The sequence below is a fragment of the Anomaloglossus baeobatrachus genome, chromosome 2 (assembly GCF_048569485.1).
Source record: "Anomaloglossus baeobatrachus isolate aAnoBae1 chromosome 2, aAnoBae1.hap1, whole genome shotgun sequence".
In the NCBI taxonomy this organism is placed as follows: Eukaryota; Metazoa; Chordata; class Amphibia; order Anura; family Aromobatidae; genus Anomaloglossus; species Anomaloglossus baeobatrachus.
Window position 1 is genome coordinate 24,394,722 of NC_134354.1, and position 26,874 is coordinate 24,421,595.

The 26,874-nt window shown below is 44.8% G+C and overlaps 1 protein-coding gene across 3 annotated transcripts in view; it reads left to right on the forward strand.

Annotated features, from left to right (window-relative positions):
- The window catches only part of LOC142290871 (nectin-3-like protein), a 137,759-nt gene that overhangs the window by 40,661 nt on the left and 70,224 nt on the right, over nt 1–26,874 (forward strand). The window contains exons 5-8 of one of the 3 annotated variants that reach the window (XM_075334932.1): nt 9,349–9,488; nt 13,375–13,468; nt 18,333–18,398; nt 23,759–26,299. In XM_075334932.1, coding sequence (XP_075191047.1) covers nt 9,349–9,488; nt 13,375–13,468; nt 18,333–18,398; nt 23,759–23,804 — 346 coding nt within the window. In that variant the 3' untranslated portion in view covers nt 23,805–26,299. Of the gene's footprint in view, nt 1–9,348; nt 9,489–13,374; nt 13,469–18,332; nt 18,399–23,758; nt 26,300–26,874 lie in introns of those variants that run through there. The other 2 variants (XM_075334931.1, XM_075334933.1) reach the window with 2 other exon arrangements.

A 26,874-nucleotide genomic window follows, 5' to 3' on the forward strand; every position in this document is an offset into this window, starting at 1 on the left:
TCCTCCTCGTACCACACAACCCACTGACTTTTTTGGGTATTTACCTCCAGCTCCCGTCTTTCCTGTCCTTGCTGTAGAAATACTTCCTCGGTGCCATCTTGCAAGTAAGCGTCTTCCATTCCTTCTGCTCTGATCCCTCCGCTGCCAGTTTGTGACGAGATGTGCGACAGAGGAGTAAGGGATGCCAGGCCGAGGAACAATCCAAAGGGCTTTATTGGAACCACAAAGATAAAGCACCAAACATGAATATAAATCCTTAAAGTCTGTAAGGAGTCCACAACAAAACAACAGATCAGAGGGCGCCTCCCGGTATTCCGACGCCAGTTACTTGAGTCCAACAGGGTGAACAACAAAACACAATCCCACATGGCCACTGATCTCCAGTCTGTAACAGTCCATACACAGGCACTAGGATTTAGCTTCAGCTTTAGAGCCTAGTCTCTCTCCAGCCGAGATCCAACTAACTGACTAACATGGGTCTCATTGTTCTCTTCTCCTGGGATCAGCCCCTTAGGTGGGCAGAAGGGCCCACCTTCCCCTGGATATTTGATACCTGAAAGGATTCTAGACGTCCTGAGAAGAACAAACAATCTCACACCAGAAGTAGTACATACAGGACAGTCAAGGAGGGACAGACTATTACACCATGAGGACAGGCGATGGAGGGACAAGCTGTTACGTGCTCACTCATCACTAGTTACCAGTACTGAGCACCTGAGCATGGTAGTTCTCATTCATCACCAGTTACGAGTACAGAGCACCCGAGCATGGTAGTGCTCGCTCATGACTAATTACGAGTACTGAGCACTTGAGCATGGTAGTGCCCACTCATCATTAGTTATGAGTACTGAGCACTTGAGCATAACAGTGACCACTCATCATTAGTTACGAGTACCGAGTACCCAAGCATAATAGTGCCCACTCATCATTAGTTACGAGTACCGAGCACCCAAGCATGGTAGTGCCCGCTCATCACTAGTTACAAGTACAGAGTACCCGAGCATGGTAGTGCACGCTTATCACTAGTTACAAGTACGGGGAACACGAGCATGGTAGTGCTCGCTCATCACTAGTTACGAGTACTGAGCACCCGAGCATGGTAGTGCCCACTCATCATTAGTTACGAGTACCGAGCACCCGAGCATAATAGTGCCCACCCATCACTAGTTACAAGTACCGAGTACCCAAGCATGGTAGTGCCCGCTCATCACTAGTTACGAGTACCGAGCACCAGAGCATGGTAGTGCCCGCTCATCACTAGTTACCAGTACAGAGCACTCGAGTATGGTAGTGCCCGCTCATCACTAATAGGCCCCACTCACACTTGCGCTATTTTGACGCAAACGGAATCCATCAGTAATGTAGTACAGTTCATTTATTTACAGTGGAAGCGCGACACCATGTGGACACAAGCGGGTACTGAATGACACACTCACGCGGCATATTAACGCGCTTCCACTGTAAATAAATGAACTGTACTACATTACTGACTGATTCCGTTTGCGTCAAAATAGCGCAGGTGTGAAACTAGCCATAGTCACCAGTAAGCCTTTGGTCAGGACCAGCGGTAGTGTAGCCAAGGTACCAATCCGGAGCTAGCTTGGGCACTAAATCAGAATCTATAAAACGCCACTACTACCAGCCAGACTAGATGAGGTTCGGAACTATATCAATACAGCACAATACACGAAACCAGACAGACAGGAGTCGGGAAAAGTTTTGCACCTTGATCGCCAAGGAGTGAATATAAGAGGCCTAATGAGCTTAGCCAGGGCCTCCAAAAGCACCCGGATATGAGCACGGAGCTAATACACATAGTATCGCCACAGCAGAGCCTCATAACAAAAGGAACTGATGTAGCCTGGACCCGGGAGACGTGTGCATCAGGCTCTTAGGCTATTCCCTTTATCGGAAAGGTTCATACATAATCCAGTACATGATGTAAATTTCCATTATAGTGATAAGAAGAGCAAATAATATAGTCTAAATAATTTACTGCTTGAATGATTGTAGCCTTTCAGTAACCCTGCGTATCATGCTAACCTTCATATCAGACACATAGCTGAAATACAAAGTCACTGATATTACAGGGCTGGCGCCACCAAACACCTACTGGTGTGTTATTGACTCCTAGGTAAAATATCGACAAAAATAACACAAGGGATAGCCGGTCCTTTAAGTTTGCATTCACTTTTCAGTGTGAACACTAACGTCAGCTCCCATTAAAGTTAACGTGATCTGAGATGAAGTACCCAAGATGGCCACTAGACAGTGTATGGAGCTGTGCTGTTCATGCTGTGTACATCCAGCTAAAGTGGGAGCTGCAAACAGCATTTTGGTGGGGTGCAGGGTGTCTTTAAATAATGCTTGTACCAGATAAAGACTGAGCATTCTAATCCTGCTTGGACTACATGGATTACGATTGTGATTTCCCTTTCATATAATATTTGCCCTGCTGACGCTATTACCCTGTGCTTTGCAGACAATGTGGATTACAATTTCTACTACACCTACTTCAAATCTGTGACACATACCCACAAATCAGCTGGCTATTGGAATCTATGGCGCGTGGCACAATAAAGTGGGCAATGGGATTCCTAAGCCATTGATGGGCTTTACCCTTCGGCAAGAGATTTGGGGAAATTAAATTGGTCTTCAAATTCATCAACTTTCCTCTGGTGCTCAGGACACCCCACACAACTTTGCAGGTATTAAGATGCTCAACTCTAAGGGGCCCTTTGCACACTACGACATTGCAGGTGCGATGTCGGTGTGGTCAAGTTGAAAGTGACGCATTTCCGGCGCCACTCTCGACATCGGAGTGTGTAAATCGTTTTTACTATTACCGAGCGCAAAAGCGTCGGTATCGCATGATTGGTGTAGTATCGGTCATTTCCATTATTTCGCTGCAGCGACAGGTACGATGTTGTTCCTCGTTCCTGCGGCAGCACACATCGCTGTGTGTGAAGCCGCAGGAGTGAGGAACATCTCCTACCTGCGTCCCGGCCGGCAATGCGGAAGGAAGGAGGTGGGCGGGATGTTTACGTCCCGCTCATCTCCGCCCCTCCGCTTCTATTGGCCGCCTGCCGTGTGGCGGGTCGCCGGCCAGAGCGACGTCGCAGGGCAGGTAAGTGCATGTGAAGCTGCCGTAGCGATAATGTTCGCTACGGCAGCTATCACAAGATATCGCAGCTGCGACTGGGGCGGGGACTATCGCGCTCGGCATCGCAAGCATCGGCTTGCGTTGTAGTGTGCAAAGTGCCCCTAAGTAAATGGGACTTTCAAGACTCATCACAACTTTGCATTGAAATACAATATTCTTTAAACAAGAGTAGCCTGATGATTAGCTGATCACAGATCAATTGCTATGATCTGCTTGGAATCCGCCACCAAGCGTTTAATTTTACCTGCAAGGTGACAACAGGAAAAATGAAGCAGGACACAGATTGAGATAATTGTGTGGTCCGTGTCAGGTCATTATATATATATATATATATATATATATATATATATATATATATATATATATATAGCTTTCAAAACAACCCATAAAAGTGTAGGTAAATAATTCTGGGGTGAAACTGGCCCCCATTGCAGTACCCAGTGTTTGTAAAAAAAAACCAAAACGATGTTTCAAAGAGAAATTAGATATATATCTGACGTATAATCTTGTGCTAATTATGAAAGGTGTTAAAACCATGTCAAATTGCTAGGCTGGGAAAAAGAAAATCAAATTTAGTCTGCCCACAATAGGGGAAATGTATTGGATTCTTTTATAATAATTTGGAATTCCATAAAAATTAGCCACCACTATCCTTTAGAACACAATATAGATCTGTCAGTAATACTCTAGTAGGATTACTGTCAAGCCTTGACGTACATTCATATCCCTTAATTTCATAACCTTACGTATAGAACTACAAGGCCATTACCAGGATTGAGCCATCTCTCACACAAAACTAACTTTATTATTTTACTTGGGATAGAAAATGGAAATTCTGGTGCCCTTAATTGAACTGTTTTGTTTTTTGTTTTGTTTTTTTAAGACTGGATAAATTGGGTGAAATTTAAAGGAATATATAAATAATAATTGTAGAGCTCGAGATTTCCAGCAGTAAAAGACCACAGACTTGAAGGAAATTGGTAGGTCCACCACAAATATGGGCTGAAGTGAAGACAAAGTGGTCCAAGGTTGACTTTAATAGTTACCACCCTCAGAAACAGAGCATCCTTGGTACTACCTTTTGGTTTTCTATGATGGCATCATAGCCAATTCATGATAGTCAAGGGCAAACAAATGATGAATAGATGGAGCACTCAATTTGTGATATCGAGGAGTGATCAGCAAGAAGTCATGATTTGAGTCGCTTAAACTAATGAGTTGTGTGCCTCACAACTCCGATGCTGGTTGTAAGAACCAAATGTTCAAGGGATGCTGTTCCGACCACTGCAGCCGCACCCACTAATGGAGAGAAGATATTGGATCCAAAAGAAGAGGATGTGTCCAGGCCACCAGTCAGCCACCAACATCATAACTGACCACAACTATGAGAGACAAAATGAGAAAACAGATCCAGAAAATCACCGCGTCTGATTTGGCGAGATTTATTTTGCAAATTATGGTGGAAAATAAGTATTTGGTCAATAACAAAAGTTCATCTTAATATTTTGTTCTATATCCTTTGTTGGCAATTACAGAGGTCAAACGTTTTCTGTACGTCTTCACGAGGTTAGCACACACTGTTGGTGGTATGTTGACCCATTCCTCCATGCAGATCTCCTCTAGAGCAGTGATGTTTTGAGCCTGTCGCTGGGCAACACGGACTTTCAATGCCGTTGCTGATGGAAGGAGGTTTGCACTCAAAATCTCACGATACATGGCCCCTTTCATGTATCCTGGCCCAGCACCAAGGCATAATATTGCCACCTCCATGCTTCACAGTGTAGGTATGGTGTGCTTTGGATGCAACTCAGCATTCTGTCTCCTTCAAACACGACGAGTTGTGTTTCTACCAAACAGTTCTACTTTGGTTCATCTGGCCATATGACATTCTCCCAATACTCTTCTGGATAATCCAAATGCTCTCTAGCAAACTTTAGATGGGCCCGAACATGTACTGGCTTAAGCAGGGGAATACGTCTGGCACTGCAGGATCTAAGGTCCCTGGCGGCGTAGTGTGTTACTGATGGTAGCCTTTGTTACGGTGGACCCAGCTCTATGAGGTGATTCACTAGGTCCCCCCATGTGGTTCTGGGATTTTTGCTCACCGTTCTTGTGATCATTTTGACCCCACGGGGTGAGATCTTGCGTGGAGCCCCAGATGGAGGGAGATTATCAGTGGTCTTGTATGTCTTCCATTTTCTTATTATTGCTCCCACAGTTGATTTCATCAAACCAAGCTGCTTGCCTATTGCACATTCAGTCTTCCCAGCCTGGTGTGGGGCTACAATTTTGTTTCTGGTGTCCCTCGACAGCTCTTTTGTCTTAACCATAGTGGAGTTTGGAGTGTGACTGAGGTTGTGGACAGGAGTCTTTTATACTGATAACCAGTTCAAACAGGAGCCATTACTACAGGTAATGAGTGGAGGACAGAGGAGCCTCTTACAGAAGAAGTTACAGGTCTGTGAGAGCCAGAAATCTTGCATGTTTTTAGGAGGCTAAATACTTATTTTCCATCATAATTTACAAACAAAAATCTTGCCAAATTAGACGGTCATTTTCTTCTGGATTTATTTTCTCATTTTTGTCTCTTAGTTGTGGTCACCTATGATGTCAATTACAGGCAAACCTCATCTTTATAAGGGGGAGAACGTGCACAATTGGAGGCTGACTAAATACTTTTTTTCCCCACTGTCTATAGGCAGAGTTCACAGAAGACAGGGTGGGGTAAAAACTCATTCTTAAATCTGTACATTTTTCAAGTTATTTAATAGACAGCTTTTGAATTTAGTTTTATATTCTTGAACTGCAGTGATCGCACACAGTGTAGAAGATTTTTATGGTTAGACGTGTTTTGACTCCCGTGGCTTCTTTTGTGTTGCTCCTTAGTTCTTTCGAACAATGGCTGCCACACTGGCTGTTCCTATTTGAGTCATTTTTAGCACTTTTCCTATTAGGATTTAGATTTTGTAAAAAAAAAAAAAATAATAATACTAAAATAAAAAGTAATAGGAAGCGTTGTTTTTGGGTGAAGAATAATAGTTCCATTTACATGGAATCTGACCAAGCGTAATGGAGAGGTGCCATTGTGCTTGGGCCATGACATTAAAATCTGTGGATGTAATCATGTGGTCCAGTAAGAGTCTCGGCATTCTTTTTTTTTTTTTTGTAATTCTCAAAATTCGGTTTAACACAATTTCCAGGAATTCGAGAAAACCATATATAGAGAGGTCATTCTTCACATATCAGACCCATCCTCAAATACACCTCATAAGGAGAGATTAATAGCTATCCTACTAATGGTGCAATGGAGACTCATTATGAACAGTGCCAATCAGAGTCGCCACAAAGAGGTTTTTACAAACATTGCCAACTGTCATGGACTCCTCCTTTAATGCCAGCTATAGCTTCTCTATACAGGTTTGGTGAGGTGTTGTGATCCAAACTTACTGGTGGCTGTAGTATCTCTTTGCTGTGAGTAGTTGTGATGTTAGCCGTTGTTGTCCTTTTGTTGCTGCCTTACTTCTCTTGCTTTTCTCCTTTGTTTATATTGTGTGTTTCCAAGAGTTTGCAGAGTGTATGAGTTTTGTTTTTTCCCTGTCTGTCTTAATCTGTGTTGCCATCACACTCCTACTCCTTTCTTCCCTGGGAGAGGGGGCGAACAGATTAGCTTTACTCAGAAGTATAGTAAGGCACGGGACTCTGGCATCTCTACCATCAGGGGTAATCCGGAGGTAGCGACAGCCTAAGGTCCCGTAGCCTCAGGGACAATGTAGGAGCCCTCTGTCCCTCACTATCCTACAGTCACATTGTGATTATAGTACTTATTAAAAATGCCTGACCTCAGCCAGGACCACATCACATTTCAGACGTGCTTTTGTGACTCAATTACGAGCTTCACTCAAACTCCCCAAGAATAGCATTCAGATGTGCCAGGATTGCAACAGTAAATTTCAGTGATCAAACAAAGTCTAAACCATGCAACTTTAGCCTTTTTTTTCTAAATCATATTAGGAAATCTATCTCATGTAAATATGTGGATGTGTGGCGGCCATTGTTGTTGTGGTGTGACCTGGAGCTGTGAAGGCTTTGTCTTGCAGAGTGGGTGCTGTGGGGCACCCGGGTCGCTCCTCCTACATGGCTCTATGGCTGACAAGTTAGGGACCTACTGAGGAATTCGCTGTGACATGGTAGTGGCCTTCTTACATTCTGATCATAATGCTTCAGTTTTGTGAATTTTTGGATTTGCATGTGCGGTCTGGGGCTCATATAGACAGTGCAAGCTAGTGTTCCCCCAAAATAGTACTTGATAGAGTGTGCCTGTAACGCCGGCACCACTGCAGCGACGCCGACTTACTCGCCGCCGTCGGGTTGCATCCTGCCCCGCAGCTCCGCAGCAGCCCATGTGCTCATCTGCTTCCTTCTCCTCCTGGGGCCTGCGTACAGGGCACAGGCCCTCGGGAACGGGCCTAGTATGCATGAACACCGGCCCTCCTCTTAAAGGGCCAGCATGCTATTTCCAGTAAATGTCTTTAAGCCTTCCAGGCACTACGTATTTAAGTCACCCTCCCATTAGGGAAGGTGCCTGCGCAATGCCTTTAATTAGTCAGTCTTCAGTCTGCTAGATAGCTGTCAGGTTCCCGTGCTCCTGTCCCATTATCCCTGTCACCTGTACCTACCCTTCCCATACCTATTTGTCCCTGCCGTGCCCACCATACCTGTCCGTACCTGCCTACCTGTCTGCCTCAGTCATCCTGACTATACCTTTACTCATACCAGTGTCCGCACCTCCCCTGGGTGTCAGCTACCACAGTTCAAGCCAGTGCACTGGGAGTGGTACCTGGCATCCCCATTGTGGTAGGTGCTTAGTTAAGCCGTTAAGCCCCTTCACTAAAGGGTATAAGCGGGTCCTCCCTGTGGTCCACTAACCCCGCTCACTGCCCCTACACTGGCCGTGAGCGTTACACTGCTCCCATAAACCGTGCAAGGCACAATGTGTCCAATAAGTGCAAGGAACAATGTGCCCCATAAACTGTGCAAGGAACAATGTGCCCCATAAACTCTGCAAGGAACAATGTGCCCCATAAACTCTGCAAGGAACAATGTGCCCCATAAACTTTCAGACAGGGTGCTCCTTTTACTTTACCTATTTAGAATAGACACAATCTTGGATCAGTTTCATAGAAAGTCAATTAGCCTCTTATTATATTTTTAGTTTTTTGGACAAAATTGGGGTACCTGAAGAAAACCCAAGCCAGGATGAAGAGAACACACTCTACAACCCCACAAACTCCGATTTTGCTTCTTGTAGAATTCCAAATCCAGTTCTGAAATCCAACAGCCTCAGCCCCTGAACCACCGGTGTCCTCTGAAGTTACCTCCTGGCTCCATGGAAGATTTGATTTTCCGTCTTCAGTTTGGGGTATATATTCATTTTTTGGGACAAACGTAAAAAAACCTAAAGACTAAAGTACAGATCAACGAAACCAAGATAATGGTGGGTCAATAAAAGTGAGAACACCTCGTCCGAAGCATCAAACGTAAAAATGGCAACTCTTTCCGCTTCTTTATTGGCTTGATGACAGCAAAATTCACTTACTGGTGTACGATGACTCAGATTTTAAGGGAATAAATCCTCATGTATTAATAGTAGTTAGAGCAGATATTTATAGAATTATAAACATGTTCTTTTTTCCCACCACTTCCCTTTAATATTTTAGGTATTACGTTGGTAACTAGAATATTTTCAAGGCTGACATTTCCTGCTTTCCACTGCTTGCATTGCTTTGCTGTATAGATCGAGTTAAGATGAGCAGAGTCATCTCATTGACGAGCAGCAGCTTTTATCACAGTTTGCTGTCCTAGTGCACTGCTGGAGGACACGATTAGGCAAATTAGTAACAATTATATCATACTTGAGGTCAAAAGGAAAACTCTTGAAATACTTGCAGCTCCTTAACCTCACAGAAGACAGAATTTCTGGAATATTTCTTGCATGTGAAGCTTGGATGCTGTAGAGACGCGCTCAGCTACAATTACACATTGGGATGAGGAATGTGAGTGAAAGGAGCGAGAAAGGGGCATGACGGGAATGGGTTCAAGACAAAAGCAGGAATTCATACAATGCTTCTCTTCTACGAATTAAAGCCTAATGAATTAAGTAACGCTTTGTTTTATTTTTATTACAGAAAAAACAAACAAAAGGGGGAAGATTTGCTCCCCGGGGCATCGGCGGTTCTGAATGCCACAGACGATGGATTGTACATTTGTGAAGCAACAAACGCACTTGGAAAGAACCGAGGATTCTTTTACATACACACAACGAAAGGTAAGAAGGGGGCACAGCTAAAGGGTAGTCCTCTGATTAAAATTACTAAATCTTACACTCCCATCCCACAATGGAGCCATCCTGGTGACGGCGCCAGGTCTACATACTTACTGTATGTTATGTGAGCGCTGCAGCCAATTAGCGACCACTAATAGTCTACTTTTCTCACATTTCTCTTGGACGAAATCTGTTCGTCCAGAAAGGTGTCAGTACTGCAGCCCATTACTGGCAGCTGATTGGCTGCAGCGCTCACGTGATGTAACATAAATAGTGGGAGATCTGGTGCTGATAGCTCTGGAACAGTGTTAATGTATAAGCTAAGTATAAGGTTTCTCTTTTACTTGGGAAGCAACAGCATGTACAACCCCATTAAAATTAAATTACACGTTATCATTCACGATGTGCATTACATTGCTTATCTTGTTCTGATCCAGAGTTACATCCTGTATTATACTCCAGAGCTGCACTCACTATTCTGCTGGTGCAGTCACTGTGTACATACATTACATTACTGATCCTGAGTTACCTCCGGTATTATACTCCAGAGCTGCACTCACTATTCTGCTGGTGCAGTCACTGTGTACATACATTACATTACTGATCCTGAGTTACCTCCTGTATTATACTCCAGAGCTGCACTCACTATTCTGCTGGTGCAGTCACTGTGTACATACATTACATTACTGATCCTGAGTTACCTCCTGTATTACACTCCAGAGCTGCACTCACTATTCTGCTGGTGCAGTCCCTGTGTACATACATTACATTACTGATCCTGAGTTACCTCCTGTATTATACTCCAGAGCTGCACTCACTATTCTGCTGGTGCAGTCACTGTATACATACATTACATTACTGATCCTGAGTGACCTCCTGTATTATACTCCAGAGCTGCACTCACTATTCTGCTGGTGCAGTCACTGTGTACATACATTACATTACTGATCCTGAGTTACCTCCTGTATTATACTCCAGAGCTGCACTCACTATTCTGCTGGTGCAGTCACTGTGTACATACATTACATTACTGATCCTGAGTTACCTCCTGTATTATACTCCAGAGCTGCACTCACTATTCTGCTGGTGCAGTCACTGTGTACATACTTTACATTACTGATCCTGAGTTACCTCCTGTATTATACTCCAGAGCTGCACTCACTATTCTGCTGGTGCAGTCACTGTGTACATACTTTACATTACTGATCCTGAGTTACCTCCTGTATTATACTCCAGAGCTGCACTCACTAGTCTGCTGGTGCAGTCACTGTGTACATACATTACATTACTGATCCTGAGTGACCTCCGGTATTATACTCCAGAGCTGCACTCACTATTCTGCTGGTGCAGTCACTGTGTACATACATTACATTACTGATCCTGAGTTACCTCCTGTATTATACTCCAGAGCTGCACTCACTATTCTGCTGGTGCAGTCACTGTGTACATACATTACATTACTGATCCTGAGTTACCTCCTGTATTATACTCCAGAGCTGCACTCACTATTCTGCTGGTGCAGTCACTGTGCACATACATTACATTACTGATTCTGTGTATTATACCCCAGAGCTGCACTCACTATTCTGCTGGTGCAGTCACTGTGTACATACATTACTTATTGTGTATTATACCCCAGAGCTGTATTCCCAATTCTGCAGACTTTATTGATCACTGCTTGGTCACTGCCAGTGCAGAGCTTATATTCTGGTATCACATTTTACTGGGCACTTATGTAGAAATACTATAATCCCAGTGTATTCCAGGATCTGTCAAATTGTCTCTTCAGGGAGGAAGTAGATGAACTCTAGTGTCACCTATTGGAAGTAGCAATCCTAGTCAAAAGTGGCCCTTTAACAAGCCTTTTCATAAGACCTAGGATTTATGCCAGATCAGATCCTCAATTTGCAGACACGGTGTTTCTGGGTGATTGCCCCTCATCAGTGCAAAGTACGAGATCTGATCTGGCTGTATGAGATGCTGTAGTTGGGTTGAAGGCGAAAACTTTTCGTCGTGCGGAGACTGACAGACCAATCTGGCTGCCACTGAGGAGTCTTAAATCTGCAATGTTCCTCTGGAATATATTAAAATTGTCTCTTCAGGGAGGAAGGAGATGAACTCTAGTGGGGTCTAAGGGGAAAATCTGTCAGGCACATAGTTGAGTATAAAGGTATTGTCACACTAAGCAACATCGCTGCTGAGGCACAACTTGCTAGCGATGTTGCTGTGTGTGACATCCAGCAACAACCTGGCCCCTGCTGTGAGGTCGTTGGTTGTTGCTGAATGTCCTGGACCATTTTTTAGTTGTTGCTGTCCCGCTGTGAAGCACAGATCGCTGTGTGTGACAGCGAGACAGCAACAACTGAATGTGCAGTGAGCAGGAGCCGGCTTCTGCGGAGGCTGGTAACCAATGTAAATATCGGGTAACCAAGAAGCCCTTTCCTTGGTTACCCGATATTTACCTTAGTTACCAGCGTCCGCCGCTCTTATGCTGCCAGTGCCGGCTCTCTGCTCCCTGCACACGTAGCCGGAGTACATATCGGGTAATTAACCTGATGTGTACTGTGGCTAGGAGTGCAGGGAACAGGGAGCCGGCACTGGCAGCGTGAGAGCGGCGGACGCTGGTAACTAAGGTAAATATCGGGTAACCAAGGGAAGGGCTTCTTGGTTACCCGATGTTTACCGTGGTTACCAGCGTCTTCAGAAGCCAGCTCCCTGCACACATAGCAGAGTACACATCGGGTAATTAACCTGATGTGTACTGTGGCTAGGTGTGCAGTGAGCCAGCGCTAAGCGGTGTGCGCTGGTAACCTAGGTAAATATCGGATTGGTTACCCGATACTTACCTTAGTTACCAAGCGCAGCATCACGTAGCGACGCTCCAGCGATCCCTGCCAGGTCAGGTTGCTGGTGGGATTGCTGGAGCGTCGGTTAGTGTGACATCTCACCAGCAACCTCCTAGCAACTTACCAGCGATCCCTATCAGGTTGTATCGTTGTTGGGATCGCTGGTAAGTTGTTTAGTGTGACTGGGCCTTTAGTCACAGACTGTGGAGAGTGCTGTGGGAATGAGACGAGGAGCAGCAGGAGCTCGGCCATGTGTGACTGTGTCCAGGATGCAGGGGTCATTGCTTGTCCTCGGAGTTTGCTGGAGCAGAAGGTTCTGTAGGTTGTCGGAGCCTTCGCTCGTCTCATCTCGCTCTAGTTCACCACAAGTTGAATAGAAGTCAAACATTTAGGCTAAGTTCACACATCCTGTGTTTTCAATCCGTCAGGTCCGTCAGCAACGGATCAGTCATTTTCAAGATGTCAACTGATGCAACTGATGTGTTTTTCACAGGATTCCTTTCACAGGAATCCTGTGAAAAAACGGATCAGTTGCGTCCGTTACATCCGCTGTGCGTCCGTTTTTTGACGGATCAGTCATGATCCGTCTGTGTTTGGGACAGCCCAGTGGGCGTGCCAAACATGCTGGGCATGCTCAGTAGAGCATGACGGAATCCTGCGCTGGATTCCGTTGTAAGACGGATTACAACGGAATCCTGCACCATAGACATGCATTACAAGCTTGGCGGATCGCGACGGATTCCTGCGCGGTGCGTTGTTTTTGACGGCCCGAAAAACGTTACATTCTGCGTTGCTCCCCGTTCGGCGGTCAGTCAAAAACGACGGACCGCGACGCAGCGGATGCAACGCAGGGTCATCAGTCGCAATCCGTCGCTAATATAAGTCTATGGGGAAATACAGGATTCCTGCAAAATATTTTGCAGGCTACCGTAATTCCCCAAGGCGACGGATTGTGACTGATGCAAAACACAGGATGTGTGAACTTAGCCTTACTCTTCGCTTCTTACCACGGCTTTTGTTTTTGTTTTTTTTTTCTTTTTTAGACTCCATCCGCTATCCAATTGGATTTTTCTCCAGCGTTGTGTTGATCCTTGCCTTGTTGTTGTTGCTGTTTGTTTGTTATACGAAGCGATCCAGGTAGGTGTTACTGCTGGTGGATGCTTTGTATTGTTCCCTGCTCCCACGGTTTCCCTCACTGTTGTATTGCTGTTGTTCCTATCATCCTGAGACCCCCAGCGATCAGTGAAAAGACCCCCTAAGAAGAGCATCGCGGAGTATGGATTCAATAGAAAGCCTAGACCTGCGCACTTTTTATGGGTGCTTTGATCGGCTTTTGCAGGCAATTAAAGAAACAAAAGAAAAAGTTTTGGCAAATATTTGGTTACTTTTTAAAGGCCATAACAGAACCAAAAAGTCTCCAAGCCCCAGTTGCCCATATACCACATAGTATTGAAGCCCGGAAGAAGTCAGTAAAATTGATATAGGAGACCCCACCGCACCACTCGTCATCGATTAGCTGTAGTAAATGCTCAATTTCCATGCAGTGCCCCCGCAGGAAAAGTGAAGTATTACACAGTGCCTATTGACATCAATGTACTGCCTGTCTCTTAGAAGACAGGGCCGACCCTCCACAGTCACAGGTATCCTTTATAACCGCTCTTCATTCCCTTTACTTTAGAATTCTTTAATAAGTGCATGAAGTATTAGTTTTCTAATATGTGTATATTATATATATATATATATATATATATATATATATATATATACACACACACATATGTGTGTTTGTATATGTATAACACACACACACACACACACACACATACAGTTCAAAAGTTTAGGGGGTCACTTGGATATTTCCTTATTTTTGAAAGAAAAGCAAATATTTTTGTCAATGAAGCTAACATTAAATTACACCGAAATCCCCTCTACACATTGTTAATGTGGTAAATGACTATTCTCGCTGCAAACGTCTGGTTTTTAATGCAATGTCTACATAGGTGTATAGAGGCCCATTTCCAACAACCACCACTCCAGTTTTCTAATGATACATTGTGTTTAAAGGCTAATGGATGTTTAGAAATCCCTTGTGCGAGTATGTTAGCACAGCTGAAAACAGTTTTGCTGATTAGAGAAGCTATAAAACTGACCTTTCTTTCAGCTTGTGTAGAAATCCAGCTCACCCACGCCTGACCTCACCGTGCTTCAGACTCGGATTCGGCCCTGCCCTGGCCGCACAGCAATAATAAATGAAGAAGATAATCCTGCTGAGTGCTCACGGTGGTTTATTCAGTGCAATACAGACAATGCACAGAGATGTTAACACGTTTCTGGCTTGATGCCCTTAATCATAATTAATTCCTTTCAGCTAGTTGAGAATCTGGAGCATTACATTTGTTGGTTCCATTAAACTCTCAAACTGGGCAGAAAAAGAGAACTTTCATGTGAAACTCGACAGTCTATTCTTGTTCTTAGAAATGAAGGATATTCTTGCGAGAAATTGCCAAGAAACTGAAGATTTCCTACAATGGTGTGTACTACTCCCTTCAGAGGAGAGCACAAACAGGCTGTAACCAGAGTAGAAAGAGGAGTGGGAGGCCGCGCTGCACAACTGAGCAACAAGACAAGTACATTACAGTCTCAAGTGTGAGAAAGCGACGCCTCACAGGTCCTCAACTGGCAGCTTCATTAAATAGTACCCGCAAAACACCAGTGTCAATGTCTACAGTGAAGAGGCGACTCCGGGATGCCGGCCTTCAGGGCAGAGGGGCAAAGAAAAAGCCATATCTGAGACTGGCTAATAAAAGGAAAAGATTAATATGGGCAAAAGAACACAGACATTGGACAGAGGAAGATTGGAAAAAAGTGTTATGGACAGACGAATCGAAGTTTGAGGTTTTTAGGGTGCTTTACACGCTGCAACATTGCTAACGATATATCGTCGGGGTCACGTCATTAGTGACGCACATCCGGCGCAGTTAGCAACATCGCAGCTTGTGACGCCAAGGAGCGACGATCAACGAGCGCAAAAACGTGAAAAATCGTTGCTCGTTGACACGTCGCTCCTTTTCCAAATATCGTTGCTGCTGCAGGTACGATGTTGTTCTTCGTTCCTGTGGCAGCACACATCGCTATGTGTGACACCGCAGGAACGAGGAACATCTCCTTACCTGCCTCCACCGCCAATGAGGAAGGAAGGAGGTGGGCGTCATGTTCCGGCCGCTCATATGCGCCCCTCTCCTCTGCTATTGGACGGCTGCCGTGTGATGTCGCTGTGACACCGCACGAACCGCACCCTTAGAAAGGAGGCGAGTCGCCGGCCAGAGCGACGTCGCAGGGAAGGTAAGTCCGTGTGACGGGTGTTAGTGATGTTGTGTGTCATGGGCAGCGATTTGCCCGTGACACACAACTGATGGGGCGGGTACACTTGCTAGCGATATCGGTACCGATATCGCAGGCTGTAAAGTACCCTTTTGGATCACACAGAAGAACATTTGTGAGACACAGAACAACTGACAAGATGCTGAAAGAGTGCCTGACGCCATCTGTCAAGCATGGTGGAGGTAATGTGATGGTCTGGGGTTGCTTTGGTGCTGGTAAAGTGGGAGATTTGTACAAGGTAAAAGGGATTTTGAATAAGGAAGGCTATCACTTCATATTACAACGCCATGCCATACCCTGTGGACAGCGCTTGATTGGAGCGAATTTCATCCTACAACAGGACAATGACCCAAAGCACACCTCCAAATTATGCATGAACTATTCAGGGAAGAAGCCGGCAGCTGGTATTCTATCTGTAATGGAGCGGCCGGCCCAGTCACCAGACCTCAACCCTATAGAGCTGTTGTGGGAGCAGCTTGACCGTATGGTGCAAAAAGTCCCCATCAAGCCAATCCAACTTGTGGGAGGAGGAAGCATGGGGGGAAATATCTCCAGATTACCTCCGCAAATTAACAGCTAGAATGCCAAAGCTCTGCAAAGCTGGAATTGCTGCACACGAGCATTCTGTGCCGAAAGCCAAGTGTGAAGAGAAGATTATTATTTCAAGTAAAAATCATTATTTCTGACCTCGTCACTGTCTGGACTATATTCTTTATTCATTATGCAACTCATCTGATAAATAAAAGTAGGATTTTTCATGGAAAAGACAAAATTGTCTGGGTGACCCCAAACTTTTGAACTGTAGTTTAAATATATTTAATTTATTTTTATGTTCTTATTGTAATTTATTGTCTTTTTTTTCCTGGCATGAACTGGTAACAGAATTCAGAGTTCTGCTTTACACATTATCCAGAAAAAACAATGCTTAATGTTTACTCACGTCTGTTTGCAGTAGTGTGCATGCTCTGTGATCTGTGCAGAGGTCACTGTGCAGAGACGGGAAGGAGGTGAGCTGTGACATCACTTATTGTGAATGGTGGATCCTGTGTTATCTAGTGTATTTAGAGGTGTTATCAGTCATTGTACAGGAGGAGGAGGTGAGCTGTGATTTCATCTTATCTACTGTATATGGAGGTGTTATCAGTCATTACTCTTGATTGTGAGCCCCAATGGGGACAGTGTTGCCAATGTATGTAAAGTGCTGTGGAATTAATAGCGCTATATAAATGAATACAATTATTGTACAGGAGGGGGAGGAGGTGAGATGTGATATCACCTATTGTGAATGATGGATCCTGTGTTACCTATTGTATAAAGAGGTGTTATCAGTCATTGTACAAGAGGTGGCAGATGTGAGCAGTGATATCACTTATTGAGAATGGTGGATCCTGTGTTATCTACTGTATATAGAGGTGGTATCAGCCATTGTACAGGAAAAGGGGGAGGAGGTGAGCTGTGACATCACCTATTGTGAATGGTGAATCCTGTGTTATCTACCATATATAGAGGTGTCATCAGTCATTGAGAGGAAGGAGGTGATCTGTGACATCCCCTATTGTGAATGGTGAATCCTGTGTTATCTACCAAATATAGAGGTGTCATCAGTCATTAAGAGGAAGGCGGTGATCTGTGACATCCCCTATTGTGAATGGTGGATGTTGTGTTATCTACTGCATATAGAGGTGTCATTAGTCATAGTACATAAGGGGGAGGTGAGCTGTGACATCCCCTATTGTGAATGGTGGATGTTGTGTTATCTACTGCATATAGAGGTGTCATTAGTCATAGTACATAAGGGGGTGGTGAGCTGTGACATCCCCTATTGTGAACGGTGAATGTTGTGTTATCCACCATATATAGAAGTATCATCAGTCATTGAGAGGAAGGAGGTGATCTGTGACATCCCCTATTGTGAATGGTGGATGTTGTGTTATCTACTGCATATAGAGGTGTCATTAGTCATAGTACATAAGGGGGAGGTGAGCTGTGACATCCCCTATTGTGAATGGTGGATGTTGTGTTATCTACCATATATAGAGGTGTCATCAGTCATTGAGAGGAAGGAGGTGATCTGTGACACCCCCTATTGTGAATGGTGGATGTTGTGTTATCTACCATATATAGAGGTGTCATCAGTCATTGAGAGGAAGGAGGTGATCTGTGACATCCCCTATTGTGAATGGTGGATGTTGTGTTATCTACTGCATATAGAGGTGTCATTAGTCATAGTACATAAGGGGGAGGTGAGCTGTGACATCACCTACTTTGAATGGTGGACACTATATAATCAATTTTTGTACAGGAGGAAGTGAGCTGTGACATCACCCATTTTCAATGATTGCTGACATACGCAGTCTAATGACATCACTTGGATTAGAGGGGAACATCACAAAGTAATCTGACTGCAGACACCTTGTTGTTTTTTCTGGTGCCATATATGTGCTGGTGCTATTGCCACATACAGCTCCCCGCAAGCCACCGGTCGTGACACAGTTACTGTAAGGCCACATGAAGAAAAACGACTGAAAGATGCCGGTGTTTTTGCTTTTTAATCTTGTATTGCCCATGGTTTGGTTTTTTTTGCCATTAATCTATTGATCACTTTCTATTTACTTTTTAGTATATGTGAAAAACCCTTTTGTGAGCTCCCGTGTTTTCAAGGGAGACGTGGCCAGAATCATGAAAGGTGAGAAAATGATTGACATTTAGGTTTTCCCTAATGATACAAAATTGGCAATCTTTATAGACAATGGGAGCCCTGTGCCAGTCCCCAGTTGGTCGTCCTCGCAAACTGGTTTTGCGTTCTTTTCCACCGAGGAATTGATGGTGTGAATGTCCTGTTTGTAACCCACTGAAAATGTGTCACACTAGAATCAGAAATCATTCTGACCCACCTGGGATTATATTAGACACTAGGCCACCAGGGATTACATTGGACTTTACACCTCTAGGGATTTTAATGAACTCCAGACCGCCAGGGCTTATGATAGACACTAGACCAGCGGGAATTATAATAGACCGTAGACCACCAGAAATTATTATATATTCTTAGACCACCAAAAATTATAATACACACTAAACCACCTGGGATTATAATAAACACTAGACTACCTGGGACTACAATAGACACTTGTCCACCAGGAATTATAATAAACTGTGGACCATCAAGATTTATTATATATTTTTAAGCCACAAGAAATTATAATAGATACTAATCAATAAGGAATTAAAAAAAACAACCCAGCGGCAATCATGGATTTTTGTAGACACTAGACCACCAGGGACTAAAATAAACACTGCACTACCAGGCATTTTAATAGATGCTAGACCACCAGGTACTCTAACTCTAATACACACTGGACCACCAGGAATCATAATAAACACTACAGGACCAGGGACTATCATAGACACTAGACCACCAGGAACTCTAATAGACACTAAACCAACAGGAAATATAATAAACATTACACAACTATGGACTATAATAGACACTAGACCACCAGGAATTATAATAAACACTACACGACCAGGGACTATCATAGACACTAAAATGGATACTATACCACCAGGAATTAAAAACACAAGACCGCCAAGGATTACAATAGACCCTTAACTACTAGGAATTATGATGGTCACTAAACTACTTTGGATCAGGTTGCTGTCACGATGACTATGGGAGTAGCAAGAAATCGGGGCTCCTAAGCTGACCATCGGGCTAGGGGGCCCTATGCTATCCCAAGTCTTAGGGATACCCCTAAAGGTGGGGATGTCTGAGTCTCCTTCCTGGTCCTGAGCAGCCCTGATCTGATACCCCTCAACTTCCCCCAGGGAATGGGGAAAGGAGTGAGATTAAACCCACAAAAGCAAACAGGGGAAACCAAACCTTTCACTCAGCACAAACACACAGAGATATAAAACAACAAGAGATAAAGAAGAAAACCAAGACCAACACAGTATAACCTATAGCTGGCATAGGTAGAAGACTTCATCCAGCTTAAATATGATAGGAGCAGATGTGATTGGCTTCCTCACAACATGTGATCAAAGGAGCCTAACAGAGTGGAAGAGATTAACTCTTGCTAGCCTGGCTATGACTGAACACACAGCAGGTCGATGCCCGAAGTCTATGTTGATCAGAGACACCACAGAAACCATTGGAGTGTCAGAATCTGCAATGTGAACAGAGCACGACGCCGCCATGACAGTCGGTGAAGTTTGTGCAGAAGTCCGTGTGACAGTTGCTAAATGACAATCAGGGTTAAACTTTTGAAGTAGCACTAATAACCTGGTTACTAATTTTTATGTTTAACCATCTTGTCTCTTAGTGTTAATTGTGTAACTAACCACATGGTGTCTGGGTGCTGGCTTTAATGTTAACAAGCGATTAGGGTGGCATGATATTTATTTTTTGCATCACTCGTTCACTCGCTTGGTCGCTTGCGAGGTCAGCTCATGCATCGTCACAGTGTGCATCATACAAGTGTACTGCAATAGATTAGACCAGAATTGTCCGAAAGGGACCAAACGTTATCTGGTTACATAGACACTGTAAGCAAGGTTTGTTTTTTTCTTTGCTTTCGGTCCTATAATACATAATTTCCTACTAACCCCGCTAATCCAAAAACCCAGTAATGACCTGGTCATCTCTCCCTCCATTCTCCTCACCCAACTCACCGTCTCCTCAGATCTGTTCCTCCACATAACACCCTGTGTCTCCAGACACACACGGCCACCTCATGGTCGTGCCTGCTCCCACCTACTTACACTTTCTTTACTTCTCACTGCTCGAGATAGTTCTACAAATTCTGGCCCTTCTAGTCACATCCCCACAGTCATTTCTAACCCTCATCCACGATCTATCACAAATCTCCAGAACTCTTCACCCGTCTTCCGTATCTAACCTCTCTAACTCACATCTCCCCCTGTCTGACCACAACCTACTTATGTTCTCTTCCCTCTCTTCTGCAAGTACACAACCACCCCTCCACAAACTTTCACACCCTCGCAGAACTCTAAAAAAACCCCTCACTTTCTCAGCCTATTCTCCCTATCACAGACATAGCTTCCTTCCATGATGCAGATGCCGCTGCCCCTTTATAAAATAACACAATCTCTGCAGCTCTGGAATCGGCCGCCTCCCCCTCACGCATACTGAAACTCGCACAATCAACAGGCAACCTTGGCACACGAGCCAGACTAAACAACTGAGATGGGCTTCCAGGATTGCTGAGCGGAGATGCTCCACCAAGCGCTTCACTCCATACAAACAGTCCCTCACCAATTTCAAAAACACACTTACTGCTGCAAAACAAACCTACTTGTCAGGTCTCATATCCTTCCTGTCTTACAACCCTACACAACTATTCAACACTCTCAATTCTCTCCTCCACCCTTCAGCGCCTCTTTCCTCTCCTCTCAGCTGAAGAATTTGCCTCTTTCTTCAAGCAGAAGATTGATAACATCAGAGCGAGCTTTGGTCTCACAATCCCCACAGCCCCTCCTCATAACTGCTCAGCCCTTTTCCTACAAATCCAGCTTTTAAACCATGACAGAAGACCAGCTCTCCTCTCTTCTCTCCAGATCACATCTCACCACCTGTGCACTTGACCTATTCCCATCACACCTTATTCCCAACCTCACCGCAGTTTTCCTCTCGACCCTAACCCAGCTCATCAACCCATCACTAACAACTGGTGTATTCCCTTTATGCTTTAAAAATGCCTCCATCACACCCATTCACAAGAGGTCTTCCCTTGACCCATTCTCCGTGTCCAGCTATTGCCCCATATCACTTTTCCCCTATGCCTCAAAACTACTGGAACAGCATGTCCATCTTGAATTGTCCTCATACCTCTCCTCCTGCTCCCTCTTTGTCCAGTTACAATTTGGCTTCCTACCGCATCACTCTACTGAAACTGCCCTAACTAAAGTCACCAATGACCTACTAATTGCCAAAGCCAAGCGACACTACTCTGTTCTCCTCCTCCTCCTCCTGGTCCTGTCGTCTGCCTTCGACACAGTAGACTATTCCCTTCTATTACAGATTCTCTCATCTCTGGGCATCACAGACTTGGCCCTATCTTGTAACTCTTCACACCTAACAGATCGAATATTCAGCGTCTCCAACTCTCACACCACTTCCTCATCTCGCCCCCTATCAGTCAGTGTCCCCCAAGGTTCCGTTCTTGGACCCCTCCTCTCTTCCATCTACACCTTCGGCCTGGGACAACTCATAGAGTCTAGAGTCCCACGGCTTTCAGTATCACCTCTACACTGATGATATGCAGATCTACCTCTCTGGACCTGACATCACCTCCCTACTAACTAAAATCCCACAACATCTGTCTGCTGTTTCCTCCTTCTCTGCGCGATTTCTAAAACTTAACATGGGCAAAACGGAATTCGTTATCTTTTCTCCACCTCTCTCATACCCCCAACAAGCCTATCCATTGAAGTTGATGGCTGCTCACTCTCCCCAGTCTTGCAAGCTTGTTGACTCGGGGTAACCCTCTACTCTGTTCTACCCTTCAAACTACACATCAAAGCCCTCTTCACTTCCTGCTGACTATAACTCAAAAATATCTCCTAGATTCGTCCATTCCTTAACCAAGAATCAGAAATAACACTAGCCAATGCCCTCATCATCTCCCACCTCGACTACTGCAACCTCCTACTCTGCGGCCACTATTGTAACACTCTTGCACCCCTCCAATCTATCCTAAACTCTGCTGCCAGATTAATCCACCGCTCCCCTCGCTATTCCCTGGCCTCGCCACTCTGCCAATCCCTTCACTGGCTTCCCATTGCCCAACGACTCCAGTTGAAAACACTAACCATGACATACAAAGCCAACCACAACCTGTCTTCTCCCTACATCTGTGACCTGGTTTTCCAGTACTTACTTGCACTCATTACTCTGATCTTCACAATATCTCCATCTCTACTCTCCTTGCATCTCCTATCGCGTACAAGATTTCTCTTGTGTATCCCCCATACTCTGGAACTCTCTACCCCAACACATCAGACTTTCGCCTACCGTGGAAAGCTTCAAAAGGAAACTGAAGACCCACCTCTTCCAACAAGCCAACAACTTACAATAACCCTGAGTCCACAAAACCACTGCATGACCATCTCCATCCTCACCTACTGTGTCCTTGTCCTTCCCTGTATACAGACTGTGAGCCCTCACGGGCAGGGTCTGCTCTCCTCCTTTACTAGTCTCTTTTGTATTGTTCATAATATTTGTACTTGTTTTTATGTATATCCTTTTTACTTGTAAACCGCCATGGAATAAGTGGCACTATACTAATAAATAATAATTTTATGAGATTATTCAGAGGGGTAGTCCTTTACTGATACTTAAGGCCGCTTTACATGCAACAACGTATCTAACGATATGTCGTTGTGGTCACGGAATTCGTGACACACATCTGGCGTCGTTAGCGACGTTGTTGCGTGTGACACCTATGAGCGACAGCTAACGATCCGAAATACTTACCAAATCGTTGATTGTTGACACGTCGTTCATTTCCCAAGTTTCGTTGCTCGTTCTGGACACAGGTTGTTCGTCGTTCCTGAGGCAGCACACATCGCTACGTGTAACACCCCGGGAATGACGAACACCACCGTACCTGCGTCCTCCGGCAACGAGGTGGGCGTGTCGTTAATGCGGCTGCTCTCTGCCTCTCCGCTTCTATTGGTGGCCCGCTGTGTAACGTCGCTGTGACGCCGCATGAACCTCCCCCTTAAAAAAGAGATTGTTCGCCGGCCACAGCGACATCGTTAGGAAGGTATGTGCGTGTGACGCGTACTACCGATATTGTTCGCCACGGGCAGCGATTTGCCCGTGACGCACGAATGACTGGGGTGGGTCTCGCCCTCGCTAGCGATCTCGCTGCGTGTAAGGTGGCCTTTAGTCTATTGGAAAGCGGGACAAGTAGCGTCCCATCTTCTCATTGGCACCGTAGGGGCTGCATGAGTTACCTTTGATATCTATCCTCTCTGCCACACGTATAAGAAGTTTAATATATTTTTTTACTCATTTAGGGCTATTCATGCCAGAGCGCTTTACAGAATTTCCAGTCATCTCTGACTACTACAAACTCTGACATCAAGTGCCCATATTACCACCAGATAGTGGGCAGCTGAAAGTCTATAAAAGCCAGGAACGTAACATTTCAGAGAAAAGATGTGTAAATGGGATTATGACAGATTGTGGATTAGAAAGCAACGGATACTATATAATGGTGGACCCATGCCACCTTCAGGATGATCCAGATTGGGAGTTGTCCTCATGCTTGGAGCTCTCCGGAACCTAGCTCAATGACAGAAGTTGTGTGAAAAAAATGATTGTGCAAATTATATTTCAGCATGCCCGATCCTTCAATAGGTCGGTGCTCTCTGAAGCAAGAATTCTCTGATGCTGCATTTCCATTAGTTTTCTACTCATTATCGCAGACTTCAAGGATGGTGCCAGTAAAACAGTGGCGGAGCATTAAGTGGACAGTGTTATATCTGCTCTCACTGTAAACGCTCTGCATCCGTCACCTCCACTTAATGAACAGTTTGGCTTCACACCTCCGGCTTTGCTTTAGATTCACCCCCCTTGGCTGTTATCCTGGGGCAAAGCATAGTGAGGTCAGATGTTGATTAACCCTTTTTATCAAGGTCAACACAAAAACCAACCTGGCATTCGAACTATAGAATTCAAAGAAAGTAGCAATGATAGTTTGGAAACCGGATACCGGCACCGCCTTGCTAATAAATATCCTCTCAAATCTTGTACAGACGACTCAAAATATTAGAAAAAAACACAAGAACACGGCACCTAAGTGCACATTTAGTTGCATCTGATGCCTGAGAAGAGGAATGCCACCGAAGCGTCACAGGTATGGTCCCAATTCGGTCACACCTGTATCTCAGCAAATGTAAGCCTTACACAGCCACCTTTGGAAGAGGACTTTTCTTATCCCTTCTTACTGGAGATGGATGCACTATAAGTATACACGCCTCATTGTTTGATATTCAAGCTTGTTTTGTTGTATTTAAGCTCACTATGGAAAACAGTCAAGGATGAAAGTGTTAGCGCACTTGAAATAGTTCCAGAAAATGAAGTATTTCTCCCAGAAAATTATTGCAATCACATAAGTTTTGTTATACACTTGTTTATTTCCTTTGTGTAGCAGAGTCGGGACCGTGTAGCAGCCGGCGCCATCTAACGGTCGGGCAGGAGCAGTGGTAGGTTAGATAAGATAGGGTTGAGCCAAATGGGGGAGGAGTGACAGGTGGCAAGTGGGTTGTCTCGTGCTGTGGCCCTCTTGGAGTGCCAGTTTTGAATAGGGTTCAAGTAAGAGAAGACATGGCCACAGTGTGAGGGCCAGTCAGGGAACCCTGAGGTAACCTCGAGAGGTCCGGAGCCTACGGCTCACCATGGCGGGCTAAGGGAAGTCATATGACTAAACAGCTGATGGTGGTGGATGATGGTGTAAGGAAGAGGGGGATTGGAGACACAGGCCTGGTAGCTTGAGGAAGAGGCCCAAGATAGTGGGGATAGGTCGAGAGACGGTACCTCACAATAACAGAAACAGCAGAACTGTGAGAAGTTAGGCCATGTCTGTCATAGCGGTGTGAAGCATAAATTGTACAAGTTTGGTTTACCAAGAGAACACTGGTATTGCATGTTTTACTACTTCATCTACGATGGAGCTCTCCAGCGGGGTGATGGACACTGTCATGAAGAAACCAGTAAGTGTTAAGGCCGCTTTACACGCTGCGATATCGTGACCGATATCATTAGTGTGGGTACCCGCCCCCATCGATTGTGCGACACGGGCAAATCGCTGCCCGTGGCGCACAACATCGCGCGGACCCGTCACACTACTTACCTGCCTTGCGACGTCGCTGTGACCGGCGATCTGCCTCCTTTCTAAGGGAGCGGTTCGTTCAGCGTCACTGAACCGCCGCCCAATAGAAGCGGACGGGCGGAGATGAGCGGGACGAACATCCCACCCACCTCCTTTCTTCCGCATTGCGGGCGGGAGGCAGGTAAGGAGAGGTTCCTCGTTCCTGCGGTGTCACACGTAGCGATGTATGCTGCCGCAGGAACAAAGAACTACATCGTTACTGCAGCAGCAACGATATTCGAGAATGGACCCCCATGTCACTGATGAGCGATTTTGCACGTTTTTGCGACGATGCAAAATCGCTCATAGGTGTCACACGCAACGGTATCGCTAAAGCTACCGGATGTGCGTCAAAAATTCCGTGACCCCCAACGAGATCGCTTGAGCGATGTCGCATCGTGTAAAGCGGCCTTTACACTCCCCACCGGAATTCATACATGCAGACGGGGGCTTCTTGGCATCCGTGCCTTCTTTCAGTACAGCATTTTGATATACCATGAGCCATCATTGCTGATTCTCCAATTTTCTGGAGTAATTTCTACCTTTTTGTAGCTTTTATACTTCCACCTTATTCTCTGTACATTTTATGCCACTTGTTAAGTTGACTTTCTTTTCTTATTTTTCATCGACATCTTTCCTTATCCAAATGTTTTAGGCAAATTCATTAAACACAGCTTTTACTAAATGTCCCTGCCTGAAGCATTCTTCACTTTGGCTCATTTGTGTGACTTTTTAAGGGAATTGTGGTTTATGATGTAAGAAAAGCTGCAAAAACTGGTTACAGACAAAAATAAAGAGCATTTTTGAATGAAGAACTTGGGCCAAAAAACCTGAGCAAATACCACAAGAAAAAGAAGAATGACCTCAATAAATCCTAAATGATGACTTGAATCCACGTGTTAATATTGTCACCTTGCCGTTTGGTCTGTGCCCGTTGTAGTTCTTCCACAGTACGTCCTGTGTATTGTAGTCCACAGTTTTAGTTTGTTAGACGCCACCAAGATGGAATTGTAAGGTTGGACTGAATGTGATATTTTTCTACGGCATTTTAGGATTGGAATACTGTTTGGTTGTGGGAGCTACTTTTGTGGCATAAAGGTTTGGTGGACCCACACTTGAAATTTCCCTTTTTACCTAAAAGAAATGGAGTTTGCCCTTTTCATGCTGATATTTTTAAGGAATGGGGTCCATTTACAGGTTATTCTTGGGAGATTGGGAATAGCTGTTTTGAGAAGGGGTAGTAGTAGTAGTAGGATGTGC